The sequence below is a fragment of the Armigeres subalbatus genome, chromosome 3 (genome assembly GCF_024139115.2).
Source record: "Armigeres subalbatus isolate Guangzhou_Male chromosome 3, GZ_Asu_2, whole genome shotgun sequence".
In the NCBI taxonomy this organism is placed as follows: domain Eukaryota; kingdom Metazoa; phylum Arthropoda; class Insecta; order Diptera; family Culicidae; genus Armigeres; species Armigeres subalbatus.
Window position 1 is genome coordinate 188398921 of NC_085141.1, and position 17071 is coordinate 188415991.

Consider the following 17071-nt stretch of genomic DNA (forward strand, 5'->3'; position numbering starts at 1 on the left):
ATATTGTGTCTAGGAGCGTTGAATTTTTCGCTATAGTTGTGGGAGTAATGCAACGGATTTAGAATAATTGCAATTTAAGTGATATCTTAATATTTCACTACCGAAACTGATATCTATCCATCTAGTGATGATGGAGATATTGGCGTTACATATAAAGACATCACCTGGAACATAGGAACCTAGGAGCATCCCTATTATGCATACGGAGATAATTCGATGCCTGATGAAACCGCCTCATACTACAGGGTGTTTGAAACTACAAAGATTATTCTACAGCAGCGGTTCTCAACCTTTTTCTTCAGAGGTACCCCTTCAAACTATTGCATTAATTGCGGTACCCCCTCCTGAAAGTAGGCGTCCAGGTCTCTTGGAAGGACAATTTCAAGCCCTTGAATCTCTTAAAAGTAGGCTTCCGCACCTTGATAAGAGGCTTCTGAGCCTCCTGCATAGCTTTCGAACCTCTTGCATGGCGGCTGTCGAGCCACTTAAAAGGAGGCTTCCTTTGCATCTCGAAAGGACGCTTCTGAGCCTCTTGAAAGGAGGCTTCCGAAACTCTTGAAAATAGGCTTCCGAGCTACTTGAAAGTAGGCTTTCGAGCCTCTTGAAAATAAGCTTCCGAGCCTTTTTGAAATAGGCTTGCGAGCCTCTTGAAAATAGGCTTGCGAGCCTCTTGAAAACAGGCTTCCGAGCCTGTTAAAAGGAGGCTTCCAAGCCTCTTGGAAGTAGACTTCCGGGCGCCTTAAAACAAGGCTTCCGACCTCTTGAAAAGAGGCTTCCCAGCCTGTTGAAAAGAGGCTTCCTAGCCTCTTGAAGGCAGGGTTCCGGGCTTCTTGGAAGACGAGCCTCTTGTAATGAGGATTTCGAGCCACTTGAAAGTGGGCTTTCAAGCCAATTGAAAATAAGCTTCCGAGCCTCTTGAAAAAAGGCTTGCGATACTATTGAAAATAGGCTTCCGAGCCTTTTTGAAATAGGCTTGCGAGCCTCTTGAAAATAGGCTTGCGAGCCTCTTGAAAACAGGCTTCCGAGCCTGTTAAAAGGAGGCTTCCAAGCCTCTTGGAAGTAGACTTCCGGGCGCCTTAAAACAAGGCTTCCGACCTCTTGAAAAGAGGCTTCCCAGCCTGTTGAAAAGAGGCTTCCTAGCCTCTTGAAGGCAGGGTTCCGGGCTTCTTGGAAGACGAGCCTCTTGTAATGAGGATTTCGAGCCACTTGAAAGTGGGCTTTCAAGCCAATTGAAAATAAGCTTCCGAGCCTCTTGAAAAAAGGCTTGCGATACTATTGAAAATAGGCTTCCGAGCCTGTTAAAAGGAGGCTTACAAGCATCTTGAAAGGAGCCATCTGAACTTTGTGAAAGAAGGCTTCCGACCATTCCGAGCCTCTTGAAAGTAGACTTCCGGGCGTCCTAAAACAAGGCTTCCGGCATCTTGAAGGTAGTTATCCAAGCCTTTCGAAAAAAAAAACCTTTCGAGCCTCTTGAAAGGAGTCTTCCGAGCTATTTGAAAGAAGTCTTCCGACCTTCTTAAAAGGGGGCTTGCGAGCCTATTGAAAAGAGAATTCCGGGTATTTCAAAGCGAGGCTTCCGAGCCTCTTGAAAGGAGGCTTCCAAGCCTCTTGAAAGGAGATTTTCAAGCATCTTGAAAGGATGCTTCCAAGCCTCTCGAAATAAGGCTTCTAAACATCTTGGAAGGAGGCCTACGAGCTGTCTGGGTGAATCCTTCCGAGAAGTAAAGCGCTTCGATCGAATAGACTTCACCGCCCTGCCAAACTGACTATCTACAAAAAGCTCATTAGGTGGGATGGTGGAGAAGGCGAATGAACTACGAATTGCATCAGCTGTTGGGATAACCACCCATTGTTCACCCCGCGAATATCGGAAGACTGCGGTAGACCGAGCACGTATCCAGAATGACGGGTAGTATTCTGGTGAAAATAATTCTTGACAACGATCCTACGGGAACAAGAAGCCAAGGTGTTTGGCGACATGCAGCCATGGACTGATCTGAATGGAGAACACTTTTATGCACTGCACAGACCACTCCGGCGTTAGTCTGAAAAATAAAAATAAATAATGCATATTATGTACAAGACAAAGTTTTGAAATGAAAAATACACAATTGTCAAAACTTTATTAAAGTCTCGATTCTAATTGTAATCAGTGGTGCGAATTCTCAATTTCAGTGACTGAAATTTATAGGATATTGATACCATTGCCTCTTCACACTCACTTCCTAGCAGTGAAAACTGAAAATGGTTAGCAGCAACAATCAAAGATAAAGTAAACAAAAGACCTCTTTTCTCATTGCACACGCACCCCGCAGTGACAGTCCATTCAATTCACTCGCTGCTGCGTGAATGTGACGGCCCTATATAAATGCATGGGTGAATACTATCACTTGAAAGACAAAGACAGGAAATTTGTGCCGAATGATCATCAGCTTCAGCCCGCTGTTGGCCAACCGAGTTGGCTAAGCTACTCCTACTTTGTCTTTCTGACTGAAATGCACCGTCATAGGCAAAGAGGAGCAGAGAAAAATACAAAACAAAAGAATCACACTCAGCAGGCATTGCTGATAAATTGCACCACTGATTGTAATACGTCCGCCATTACGCATTTTTGTCCGAGGTACCCCCTAGGGTCAGCGAAGGTACCCCCAGGGGTACATGTACCCCCAGGGGTACATGTACCCCCAGGGGTACATGTACCCCAGGTTGAGAACCGCTGTTCTACAGCATGTTATCTTCTGTGATTTTGTTGAATTGAATGATAATGTATAATAATAAACTGTGAGGTTCTAGGATCTCCGAGTTGTCCTGAGTTCAGGTTAACCAAGAAATGAATGAATTTCAACCGCGTAAAAAACTGGGTGTATACACGATATGTCCTAGTTCGAGAGCATAACATTAGAAAAAGCCCTTCCGTTCTAATTGTGTGCCTGGTGATAATTAACATACCGTGGATGACAAAAATCTCAATGTATGCGGAACTTAGTCGGGAACTTGCAAAGTTAAACAAAGGGACACACTCCATTATTAGCAATGGCATTAACGTAACAAAAAAGAGAACAATTAGGTGGAAGAGAGATACGAGTTCACGGTCTGTTACCCAGTACGGTACCAACCGTATTATGTAGGGGAATTTGCCCGGTTATGGACATTACCCAGTTAACTGATTTCGGCTGATTTATTAGGAGCTGATTTGTGTATTTTTGGGTTTTTTGATCGAATCGCATCAGCCGAAACCTATATAAAAGTTCATTTAATCATCATACAATGTTCTGTGAAATTGTTCTGTAGCATACCGACTGCCGTTTTTGCAATTCTGAGGTCAATCGAGCAATAAGAACCAATTTCCAGGTCGAATGAGTGACGGAGGTGTATTTCCCTATACATTTTGGCTGAAATCCCCATACAAACTTCAAATCAAATGCGCCAGCTTATGCAACAAGCGATTGAGCTGAAATTTTCAGAGATTGATTTTCTCACCCAAAGACACAATCCTGGGGGGTGCCCCGTGGAATTAGACAACTTTTTGTTTCCTGGGCCAGTCTAATGTACATCATAATAAGTGGTATTTTTTTTTTTTTTTTTTTTTTTTTCAGACCGCATCGTGCTTTCGTGCTGTGCGGTTCTTTCTCTTGCGGAAGGAAGTTTTAATACTACCCGAAGCTATTTTAATTTCAACGGTGCTTCTTAGCGCTATTTCTACCCACTGATCCCGTTACGATCTTTGCAAGGACCCGTGCCTTCGTTTTACGTTGGACCCGTTTGCGGAAGTAAAATTCCGACAAGCGGTGGTAATCCTGCAGGGACACCGTTCTGGCTCCACGCTCAGCAATGAGTATTAATAAAAACAAGAGGAAGGGGAGTCTCTGAATTCTCCACTTCCTTCAAAGAAACAAGGTTTCAAGACCGTCCTGCCCAAGCGCGGAAAAATAGAAGGAAGCTGGAGACTTCAGCTATTCCTTCTAACTCTAACGTTGACATTATTCCTTCTCCCATCGAACTGAGCAATCAGTTCGATTTGATTAATAACGAATTTGAGGAAATCGAATCTACCTCTAGCCCAGGTGATTCGATTCATGCGAAGAAACAACGGATTCCGCCAATTGTGGTATCTGTTGCCGAGTTTTCTGGCTTTCGGAATGAAATCTTGAGTAACCTTCGGGGGATCAAGGTTTCATTTCAGATAGCTAGGAAGGGTGACTGCCGCGTTTTGCCGGGATCCTTTGACGATCGCAAACGTCTTCTCCAGTATTTAACTGAGAAGCGCCATAAATTCTTCACATACAACGACAAAACTGAGCGATTGTTCAAAGTCGTCTTGAAGGTCTGCCCAGTGATGACAAATCACTGGATGAGATTAAATTGAAATTTCTGAATTACTTGGATTTTCACCAGTCCAAGTAATTAAGATGAAAAAGAAATCCCACTCTGGTACTTCCCAAAGGGCATTTCTCAAGAATTTTATTTAGTTCATTTTAACAAAGTGAACTAAATAATATGAAAAGTTGGAAAAGGCCTGTATTATGTCCCATGTCCGTGTTACATGGGAACATTTCCGCAGGCCTGGGGAAATTCAAAATCCCACTCAGTGCCGTAAGTGCCAAAAGTGGGGTCACGGAACCAAACATTGCCACATGGATGCTAAATGCATGATTTGTGGTGGAACGTCTCACGCCAAGGACGCTTGTCCTGTGAGAGAAGATTCCAATAAATTTAAGTGTGCAAATTGTGGGGGTAATCATAAATCCAATTTCTGGGAATGCCCTTCACGCAAAACTTTTGAATTCCGTGCAAAATTGATGACGGGAAATTCTAATCAGATCCCTGATTCACGGGTAGAAATTTTTCAAACGCTCAAAATTCGAAACCAGTTACCGGTCGAGCAATTCATACCCACCACAATTCATGAACAAATTTTGCCGCTCTTCAACGGGTAGCAAGCACTTCAGTAAATTACAATTTTTCGAATGTACCCACGTATGCAAACATCGCTGCTGGTAGACAAAATTCTCTTCTCAAAATGAGGTTTATACCCATGTCCCAACGGAAAATAACGGTCATGTTGCCGATTCAGGTAGCATGACTGCTTTGATTTTTTAACTGAACAATTGCATCACATGATTGATGCAATGTTCAAAGTAAATACCATACCAGAAGCTGTTCAGGTTGGTATAAAGTACACACACAAAATTGCTATCGGACTCCGTTTTGATGGATCTAAATAATTGTGTGAAAGTTCTAAATTGGAATGCCCGCTCTCTAAAGGGTAAGGAAGATGAATTATTCAACTTCCTTTCAGTTCATAATGTGCATATTGCCATTATAACTGAAACGTATTTAAAACCAGGACTCTCCATTAAAAGAGATCCAAACTATTTTATCTACAGAAATGATCGTCTTGACAGCGCCTGTGGTGGGGTCGCCATTGTCATTAATAGACGTATCAAACATAAATTATTTTCTTCGTTTGAAACCAAAGTTTTTGAAACCTTGGGAGTTTCTGTTGAAACAAATTTTGGTCAATTTTCCTTCATTGCAGCCTACTTGCCTTTTCAATGCAATGGGCAGCAAAAGAATTTGTTGAAAGCTGATCTTCAAATTCTGACTCGCAACAAATCAAAATTCTTCGTAATTGGTGACTTCAATGCCAAACACCGTTCATGGAATAATGCTCAAAGCAATTCCAATGGTAAAATTTTATTTGAAGATTGTTCTGCGGGATATTATACTATTCAATATCCCAATGGACCAACTTGTTTTTCTTCCAGTCGAAATCCTTCTACAATTGATTTAGTTTTAACGGATTCAAGTCAGCTGTGTGGCCAATTGGTAACTCATGCTGACTTTGACTCTGATCACCTTCCTGTGACATTTGAAATCTCACAAGAAGCCATTTATAATCCAATCAGCTCTACTTTTAATTATCATAGAGCTGATTGGGATTTATAAAACGTATATCGATAGGAATTTTGATGTTGATATTCCTCTCGATACCAAAAGTGATATTGATAATGCTCTCGTATCTTTGACAAATTTAATTGTCGAAGCCAGAGGCATTACAATTCCTAAATGTGAAATTAAATTCAACTCCATTATTATTGACGACGATCTTCAGCTACTGATCCGTCTTAAAAATGTGAGGCGAAGGCAATACCAAAGAACTCGCGATCCTACTTTAAAAGTTATTTGGCGAGATTTGCAAAATGAAATTAAAAACGTTTCGCTATTCTGAGAAATACCAACTTTGAGAATAATGTCTCGAAGTTGGATCCCAGTTCGAAACCCTTTTGGAAATTAACGAAAATTCTTAAAAACCTCAAAGCCAATTCCAGCGCTTAAAGAAGGAAATAAATTTTTATTAACAAATGGCGAAAAGGCTCAAAAACTTGCTCAGCAGTTCGAGAGTGCCCATAATTTTAGTCTAGGTCTCACTAGTCCAATTGAGGATCAGGTTACACGGAGCTTCGAAGACATTCTCAATCAAGAGAATGTTTTTGACCCTTCGTTGGGAACTTATTTGGATGAATTGAGATCTATTACTAGAAAATTTAAAAATATGAAAGCCCCGGGTGATGATGGTATTTTCTACATACTTATCAAAAAACTTCCTGAGAGCTCTTTATCCTTTTTGGTTAATTTATTTAACAAATGTTTTCAATTGGCATACTTCCCAGATAAATGGAAAAACGCCAAAGTTGTTCCAATTTTGAAGCCGGACAAAAATCCAGCTGAGGCTTCTAGTTATCGCCCAATCAGTTTGCTTTCTTCAATAAGCAAACTGTTTGAAAAGATTATTTTAAATAGAATGATGGTTCATATTAATGACAATTCTATTTTTGCTGATGAGCAATTTGGTTTTCGCCATGGGCATTCAACCACTCATCAGTTATTAAGAGTTACGAACTTAATTCGGCTCAACAAATCTGAAGGATATTCGACTGGAGTTGCTCTTCTTGATATAGAAAGCATTTGACAGTGTTTGGCATGAAGGTTTGATTGTAAAATTGATGAATTTTAATTTTCCTCTGTACATTATTAAACTGATCCAAAATTATTTATCAGATCGCTCACTGAATTCTGAAGAATTCTAAATCTGATAGATTACCTATTAGAGCGTGTGTTCCCCAAGGCAGCATACTGGCCCATATGGTATAACATTTTTACTTATGACTTACCTGATTTACCACCAGGGTGTCAAAAATCTTTGTTTGCAGATGACACGGGCCTCTTAGCCAAAGGGCGAACCCTTCGTGGTGCTTCGTGTCATTATTAGTAGATTGCAAAAAAGTTTGGATATTTTCTCCACTTACTTGCAAAAATGGAAAATTTCCCCGAATGCTTCCAAAACTCAGCTTATAATTTTCCCACATAAGCCGAGAGCTTCTTATTTGAAACCTTCTAGCAGACATATTGTCACTATGAATGGGGTTCCAATTAATTGGTCTAGCGAAGCTAAATATTTAGGACTACTGCTAGATCAAAAATTAACTTTTAAAAATCACATTGAAGGCCTTCAAGCCAAATGTAACAAATATATTAAGTGTCTATATCCACTTATAAACAGAAAATCAAAACTTTGTCTTAAGAACAAACTTTTGATTTACAAACAAATTTTAGACCAGCCATGTTGTATGCTGTGCCAATATGGACTAGTTGCTGCAATACCAGAAAGAAGGCACTTCAGAGGATTCAAAATAAAATTTTGAAAATGATTCTGAAGTTACCTCCGTGGTATAGTACCAATGAACTTCATAGAATTTCTAATATTGAGACATTGCAACAAATGTCCAACAAAATAATTTCCAATTTTAGACAAAAATCGTTGCAATCTTCTATTGCAACGATAAGCTCCTTGTACCCTTAGTATAAATTAGGTTAAGTTTAGTTTAAGTAGAAAACATTGTAATTCCTACATGGTTTAATTCAACCAGAGGAAATATCGTAACTGCCAGAGGCAATTGAAATGTATTAATAATATCTAAAAGCGTAACATAGCAAATAAGGATGATAGTGTTAAGAAAACACGGAACACCTAGTCTAAGAGATAAATGCATGTATTAGATAATTAGCAAATAAAATTAGTTAAAAAAAAAAAAATAAAAAAAAAAAAAAAATAAAAAAAAAGTGGTATTTTTTTCTCTTTACAATTTCGAATCGATTTTTCCATCAGTAGTCTTCAGTAGGTCTTAAGCTTTTCATTATTATGTTTATGTCTATATAAATATTTAATTCAAAAAAGTTTGGGAAAAATAGCTAACTATGCCCACAACCTAGCAACTTCTTTTATATCGCTATTATTTAGTGTTTGAACAACATAGGAAATTTACTTGAAAAGTAGTGTTTTCAACGCTCAATTAGATGATGATTTTGTGCAGTGTTGTCCTACACTCAGTGCGAAAAAATCTGCTCTTTGATTTTACTCCATCTAAACGATTTTATAGTCTCTACTAAGTAAGTGTAACTAATAGAAGGATATTTGAATTTTCTAAATGTCATGTCAAACTGTCAAAAAAATGCACGCCAGAGCAACAGGAGCGCGCGCGCTGAAAATACACTCCAGTGAAAACACTCCAGTGTATTTTCAGTGCGCGCGCTCCTTTTGCTCTGGTGTGCATTTTTTCAATAGTTTGACATGACATTTAGAAAATTCAAATATCCCTCTATTAGTTACACTTACTTGGCTAAGATTATAAAATCGTTTAGATGGAGTAAAATCAAAGAGCAGAATTTTTCGCACTGAGTGTAGGACAACACTGATTTTGTGAATAATTTCTATTAAATACTATTTTGAAAACGTCCGCACATCTTCACAATTCAGATTTAGCGGAAATATCATAGTACGAAGGAAGAAGATAGGTTAAGTATAAGCACTTATAAAATAATTTTCCTTTGATGGCTAAATTGATTAGCAGTTGGATATTTTACAAGCGCGTCGCCATCAGCTCTTGTGATGTCACCCACAGTAAGGTATACTTAGGAAATTAACACGTAAGTGTTATGACCCATTCAAGCGAAAATTGTGTATCCATCGCCATCTTTTCGTATTGAACAATAATCCTTACTTTGCCTTGGTCGAATAACAGTGACCGTTCATTGACGTTTTAGCTCTGGGTGCGCTATTTCGGTACTGAACACTTTGTCTCTCAACCTTAATTAATTGAAAGATCTAGAAAACTATGCAACCGGTTTATATGGATTAACATGCCTGCCTAGTATCTATCATGTCACGAAGGAGATTGCAACCCAAGATTGTACGGGTAACAAACCGCGTTTACTTCACCAGACTACTAGCTAGTGTAGTGGTTGTTCCACTAAACCCGGCCCGTTGTCTCTCCGTATTTTTTTATTCTGTGAGTTGCCTTTGACAGATTTGATAATTTATAACGATTACCATGTAATAGCCTCGTCAACGCAACGGCAACATAGCGGACAGCAAACAACAGAGTGTGAGCTCCGAAGGCTATGCCTCTCTTCGAACGAGTGACACTAATAAGTCCTGCATGCGTTTTGTCTCCAGCCAAACCTTGCCTTTTTGATGTGGAGTGGTGTTTTTTTTTTGTACGCGCATAGGCTCCAAGTATTGTGCACTCAAGTATTAACGTGTGCATGACTGATTGCATGGAACACACTTCACTGGCTACAGAAGCTGCAATTTGTACATTCCGAGTTGCATTATGCTGGAGTGAAGCGAGGAGAGGCCCAGCATGAGTTTGAGTTTTGCAGGGGTTTTCAGCGCCTGTTTTTGATGGCTCAATGCAATTGCAGTTAAATTCACTTATAAGCTGCCCCATAGGCTACATATCATTTTTATTTTGCAAAATTTCGGTAATATTTTGCTGCTGTTTGAATCCGCAATAAATCCAGCAAAATATGTTTGAAAATTGCAATATAATAAAGCAATGCGTTTCGACAGAAGCGAAGATAAATATTTCCGATTTTTCTGTTGATACAGGTACAACGTGGCGGGTCATATAATCTCAACGAATAAATTTAAGTGTTGAACAGCAGCACTGCTAATGATTTTATTTAGCAACATCAAAGAATTGTGGGTTTTTATATTTTTCAAAATCAACTTTGCTGAAGTCTTGGCAAACCGATTGCCACTGAAGGTAAAATACTATTGGCGTAGGATTTCCAATCTTGAAAGGGCGAGTTCGATTCACGGTCCAGTCTAGGATGGTTTCAGGTGGGAAGCATTACAAACTCCCTGGGCATAGTGTATCCATTGTACTTGTCACATAAGATACATTCTTGTGCAATGGCGGGCATAGAAAAGCTTTCAAATAATAACTGAGGGAATGGTAATAGAATATTAAGTTGAAAAGCAGACCAAGTTCCAGTTGAGAGAATGTAGAACCATAGTATAAGAAGAAGATTGCATCTTAATAGATTGCTTTTTTTATAAATGCAGCAGAATGCAAGGCAATATGCCCAAGCTAAGCAAATCCTGCTTCCGGAAAACTCATGGAGGCAAAACACCTGTTTGCTGGCAATCCTACCATCAGATCTCTCGTTTCGGTATGAACCGTACAGAAATGAGTATGGAGGCGCGTGGTACTTCACAGGTTAGTGTCGGTGGGGTGTTGTTTCCAGTGTTGAGAAAAACTCAAAATTTCAAAAATCATGAACGATTCAATTCACTCGTGAGTTGAAACGCACCCAACTCAGCACCTAAAAAATGATGGCTGAGTTGAATAATCCATTTGAATCATCGTAGGTTTTCTTTTGTTCTCCTTCGTAAAATAGCAGTAAACTAACATTCAACACATATAACAAGGGATACTCTTGCGTGTGTCAACAATAAATTGCCCCAAATTTTATTATAAACACTTTTTAGAGCAAAATGATTTTTTTGGGAAATGAGTTGAATGATCCGTTTTAGCATGAAAAACTCAGACGTGATTATTTTAAAATCGCAAATGAGTTAGTTCGCGTTGGAGCGCTCAATGATTGAGTTTTATGAATGATTTTATCAACACTGGTTGTTTCGCAACAAAATCGTTGGATAGTTCAACCAAATGTAGAAAATTTGCAGCTTTCCACACGGAGACGAGCCAGCCTAGGGCTAAAAGTCTCCTTAATAAAGACACAAAAAAAAAGAAAAAAAAAAAGCTTTCCCCACCTTGTTCGCTATTTCAATACTTTTGTCACACTTGTCACACACACTTTTATATACACTGTCTTTCTAAGCATTAATGTCCTATGGCATTTTTAACAATGCCATTCCCTAAGTGCTGGCGGTGGAGCTTTTGCCCAAACAAGTTGTATCTGTGAGAGCCTTTAACTTCTCCGAAATAGCGATTCAGAGGGATGAAAAACTTGCTTATTGCAAGTTACCCCACATGTGGGGTTATCATCTTTTGACATGTGGGGTGCCAACTTTTCAATTACGCACCCTTGTTACTCTCGTTTAAAGTCTTTAACTCTTATTAGGCCCCAGTGTAAAAGTCAAGTTTCTTTCACTTTCAAATTTCTGGTATGCTGGAAATGTCGCTGGGTCAAATGCGGCCTTAATAATCAGTAATTTGTCTGAATGTGACACGCCCCACTTCAGTCCTCTAAACCTCTCTAAACCATGACCTTTTCGAAACCTGCGGGAGAAAGCGTTGCCAAATACCCAACTCTCAATGTCACTATCTACCCTGTCAATTGATCGAAATCTCCGGTTGATGTATGTATCATCGAAAAACAGGAATCATCGAAGACGATTTGTCGCTCGTAAATATTACCTTCTATACTTCAGGTAGAAAGATTTAGTAGCTCAATGCTTTCCGTATTCCTCTTAGGAGATATACTTAGATTTTATGGTAAATGAAGAAATGTTCGGTATGTTTTTTTGAATGTCTCATGTCTCAGTTTTCTCCGTAGAGAATTTGATACCCAGCTCAAACCAAGTAGACAAATTGTACAGAGTCCAGACATTTATCAATATCTCTTAAATAAAAATTGTGTAACGTGACCAAACGTGCCGGATTATGCGGGACAGTCCCGGATTTAGACTTGTCCCGCATTACCAGGGATTCTGGAAAACGCCCCGCATTCCATTATGATTCTGTATTCTGGAGAAACTATGGAAGTCGTTGGAAAAGGGATATCCTTAAAATTTGTAACAGATCAGAAAAATCAGAAGGAAAGGGGACTTTAGTATTCTAGCTAGAGAGTCCACTAAACTTGGAGAATTAGGGTTTAAATAATATTCACTTTTTCTATCTGTGAATATTATTTAAACCCTAAGTTGTTGAAATTTACACGAAAGTAATGCACATAAAGGGAATGCAAAAAAGTGTGTAAATTTTAACGATATTATCGCCTGAATGTATGCAATTTCTATTGCATTATGCTACTTTTCATATGACTAATGCTATAGCAATTGACATAATGCTATTATAGAAATTGCATACATTTAGGGCGAATTTGTTGGAAAAGAACCATATACGCCCAGAATACTGTAATTTTCCGCGTCCTTATTTTTTACGCGCTTATTAGTTTTCATAATCTTTTTCTGTGTTGAGTATCTTACAAATTCCCGTAGGTATTAAAGAAAGGAGGGCCCTCCTTCGCCGTGCGGTAAGACGCGCGGCTATAAAGCAAGACCATGCTGAGGGTGGCTGGGTTCGATTCCCGGTGCCGGTCTAGGCAATTTTCGGATTGGAAATTATCTCGACTTCCTTGGGCATAAAAGTATCATCGTGCTAGCCTCATGATATACGTATGCAAAAATGGTAACCTGGCTTAGAAACCTCGCAGTTAATTACTGTGGAAGTGCTTAATGAACACTAAGCTGCGAGGCGGAATATTAAAGAACCTTAGCTTTACAGAAATCCAAGGAATCTGAATCATTGAAATAAAATTAAAACATCTGAAGGTATTCTGGAGAATCTGGAAAAATAGAATTTCAGAACATTTTTAAGGTATGGAGCAAATCTGCAAAGTCAGAAAAACGCCTGAAACATCCGAAGATTGAAAAACACAATTTCACCGTCTTCAACCAATGGTCGTTCAGACTGAACGACTGTGTTAAGCAACAACGGCCAATACTTAATATAATTTGTGGGCTTCGTTGACGTGCGGTTAGCGACGTCCATCGTCTAGACGCATGTGCTAGGAAGTGTGGGTTCGATTCCCGCCCCGGTAAGGGGGAAACTTTTCGTGATTGAAAAATTCTCCACTGATCCACTGGCTGTTATGTGTCCAGTCCATTGTCTCATGCTAGGTATTAAGTGTTCAGTCTGTACGACCTCTGGTCAAAGACGATGTTCTTGTTTTTTTTTATAATTCGAAAAGTTTCCATGACTGGAGCGGGAATCGAACCCTCGCTTCATAACACACAACATACTACACACTACGCCCAAATGACGTCATGGGTAGTAGCCCATTCCAGGACAGCATGGAATATTATAGGCAATTTGTAAAGTGTCGAAATAATTTACCCCTAGTAACCCAATTTACCCCGATTTGATTGCAGGAATTCGTAAGGACTGTATTTGGTCATACATAAGCCACAGTAACTCATTTACGACCAAGGTGCTGCTTGGGACCCAAATTGACTATAAAGACGTGGCTGGCATCGTTATTGATCTTGAATTAATGAAACTCCCAAGCATGTACAGTGAGAATAGTTTTCTAATCCCAAGAAGACTATTTAATTGTTGGGCTGTGTATATTTGTTGTTTCTCGGCCAACCACGTCTAGCAAATACGAAGTGTATAGTCAATCAAGTTAAGCTAAGCTATTGAAGACAGCGATTTACTCTTCAAGTGTGATGTAAACCCACAATAAATCCATCGATGTTACTAGGGTTATGCAATTAACTCAGTTAAATTATTATCTGGGCATTTGGAATGTTGCTGGAGTTGCTGGCGTCACGCAGTTTGAGTTGTAATTATTAAGCACTGATTGCATTTCTTTTTAGCGCTACAATTCCATCCGGGCATTCACATGTGGAAGCGTTGTTTTGGAATTTGGAATATGAGTGCTTCGACTATGGGTTCGATTTTTGAATCTCAGGCTCATTCAGTAACCGCTAAGTTGCGAAGGCCGATGGAGGTCCTTCGTAGCTTAGTTGGTTAAAAAGAACCAGTTCAGCGTACTGAGGGTCGTGGGTTCGAGTCCCATCGAAGGAAAGTGGTTACCTCCAATACATTTTTCAAATCAAAATTTTCCCTATATTCATATCTGAGTTTCCAGAACCTTTTAAATTAAGGTTTATTTATTTGTTTTTCGAAAGGCGCTAATGCAGTTTCTCAAACCAATAATTCATATCTAGACCTATTCATGTTTTCAAAAAGTATCAAAAATTGAACCGGTTTGCTCAAAATCGCAATTCTTATGCTAAAATAAGCCTTCTGTCAAATTTTCAGCTCATTCGGATAAAATTTCAAGGTTTTTGGGTTATTACCAATTTTGAAAAATGAAGTCTAACAAGAGATATAAACTCCAAAAATCAGCGCAACAACCTCAAAGTCTCTACAACCTCTACAAGTCTTGTGAACATTGCTATTCGTTCCGTTCACGTTTTGACCATTTATTTATTACCAGACTAATAGTGGCGGGAGGCCTGTGCAATACATAAAAGTCTTCTCCATTCGACTCGGTTCATGGCTGCACTTCGCCAACCACGCAGTCTGCGGAGGGTCCGCAAATCGTCCTCCTCCTGATCGATCCACCTTGCCCGCTATGCACCTCGCCTTCTTGTTCCCGTCGGATCGTTGTCGAGAACCATTTTAACCGGATTACTGTCCGACATTCTGGCTACGTACCCGGCTCACCGCAGTCTTCCGATTTTCGCGGTGTGAACGATGGATGGTTCTCCCAACAGCTGATGCAACTCGTGGTTCATTCGCCTCCTTCACGTAAACGTTATTACACAATAACGTAAAACTTTGCTCGAATGAATCACAAAATTTCTTAAACAAAAAACGAAAATATACGATTTTAACAGATAAATATAGTATAAAATTAATCCTGTTTAGTATTGTATATTTTTCACATTTAACATAACAGGGAGTTTTTTTTTAAATAGCAAATTAAATTTAGGTATGAAATGACTATATAATCGATTTGTTATATAGCAGTCTTTCTCGAATAGCGTCAGGAGCCATTCTACGACCTTTAATTTCAAACTTCAAGGTCTTTGGCTAGAAAATAGCGAAGTAACACATTTAGTAAAGTGTCAATTAAGTAAAACATCTCAGTCCAAAGGAGGTTGTTTCTTACATGGGAATTAACTTACATGGTGTTAACTTTCAATCTCACACTGATCTCATACACTTTAATCAATTTTTGCACAGCAAGTTCCAAGAATTGGTTGATGAAACAAAAAGTGATAAACAGAAAGTTGTATTACTGTCGAAGGTTTTGCCTGACATCCAAAAAGACATTACCACCACTAGATGGATAAATCAGTTTTCCCTTTCTCGTTCAACATAGTTGTACCGAAAGGCTATCATTTCATTCCAAAAACAAAAATTATAGATGGCTCAGCAAATGTCTGTATGTCCGTGTGTATATATGTGTGTATATGAAAAGATTAGTGAATTCTTCATGCAGTTATGCTTATCTGATTCTCTCGCAACAATTTTCATTCGAAATGAGACAATGCCTAGTTGATCCCTACTGATTTTAATAACGATCGGCTGTTCAAAACTTATGAAGAACATGGTAGTTTGAGCCAGAACAGTTGGTGTCTTGGCTAAATACGAGAAAGGCAGTATCACTACTAGGTGATTGTTTTTTGCATTGTTCATGCATGAAAAAATAAAACTGATGGATAGCCTAATCCTCATTGTTTAGGTAAAATCCACACTGTCGTTGTTAAACCCGAGATTGTTAACACTCATCATTGACTCTTTTAAATTGATTTCAGTACATGTGTTCCGTCAGCCGCCGAACCTAAAACCCCTTCACTTCAAAAAATTAGCACAACACCGTGTTCAGATTTGCTGCAACATAGCTTCACTATTAAAGGTACATACTACATGTCTCCGCTACTCGTACCCCAATCAGTGGGTGTGTTAACAACCATTAATTGATGATTACTATTCGTTTGAATTCCATCTGCTTTGGCTTTGGAAATCGACGTTCCTCCTACTTGGTGGATTGTAGAATTTATCGTTCCACCCGCCACTTAGATAGACCATCCATGCATTCGGTGCGAATAAATCGTTGCACTCTGGCACCGTTTCGTAAAGAATAGTGATTGTTTGTCCCTTTCGACACTTACCTCTGAGCACGTCGGCTGGGATGAGTCGCTTGTAGATTTTGACCGTCTCTTCGTCGGTGGTATCCTTTGGCGCTTCATCGGCACCGAACACGTTGGCCACGCAGAAAACGGCCGCGATAAGCACTCCGAAGGCGAACGGCTTCATGATTCAAATATTACGCTGCAAAATCACGACAATCACAAACAATAATGTAGCTTGGGACACTAAATTCGCACTGAATGGTAACGTAATTTTCCAATAAAGTTTTAATCAAATTGTTGATCTGCTGCTAGAGCACAGTTTATACGAAACTTACTACAGGAGGATGAAGACGACACTGAAAAACTACTGAAAGGTTCAACGAACAACGTTGCACAATCCTTCAAGGACACGATAATCTCCGATATATTTTGGGGATGGAACCCGCCACTACGGCAAAACCTTTGTCAGCACGACGACGTTAGCACAGTGAAAGTCCGTTTAGAAGTGTGTTCGGGGATGAAATTACCACCCGTATTTATAGCAAAGAAAGGAAAAGCCGAACCGAACCGTGTGGTGGCTGGAATTGAAACGATCAGCCCCCTATGTAGACTCCATTGGAGCTGCTTGTTCTCTCTTTTTAGTATCGGAATCGGGTACTAGATAGAGGCTTGGTCTATGCAGTATACTAACTTCATCAGCGTTTCTCGATCAACGAATCACAACCTAATGAAAGTGTTTTTTATTTGTTTTTACTCGCAAGCTCGAACCAGCTGGCATTGCATACATATTACTGGTACTTAGTTCATTTAAGCATACACAAATATTTAATCAAAATTATGATCTACTGGTCTCCGAAAGACAAAGGAGGTGGGAGATAATAAAAAAAA

At 39.3% G+C, this 17071-nt stretch overlaps 1 protein-coding gene across 1 annotated transcript in view; it reads right to left on the reverse strand.

Moving 5' to 3' along the window:
• LOC134228074 (uncharacterized) overlaps positions 1 to 16699 on the reverse strand; it is a 29373-nt gene extending 12674 nt beyond the window's left edge. The window contains exons 1-2 of the mRNA XM_062709851.1: positions 16519 to 16699; positions 16223 to 16382 (exon numbers count right to left, since the gene is read on the reverse strand). Coding sequence (XP_062565835.1) covers positions 16223 to 16367 — 145 coding nt within the window. The 5' untranslated portion in view covers positions 16368 to 16382; positions 16519 to 16699. The remainder of the gene's footprint in view (positions 1 to 16222; positions 16383 to 16518) is intronic.
• Between the last annotated feature and the right edge of the window lie 372 nt (positions 16700 to 17071).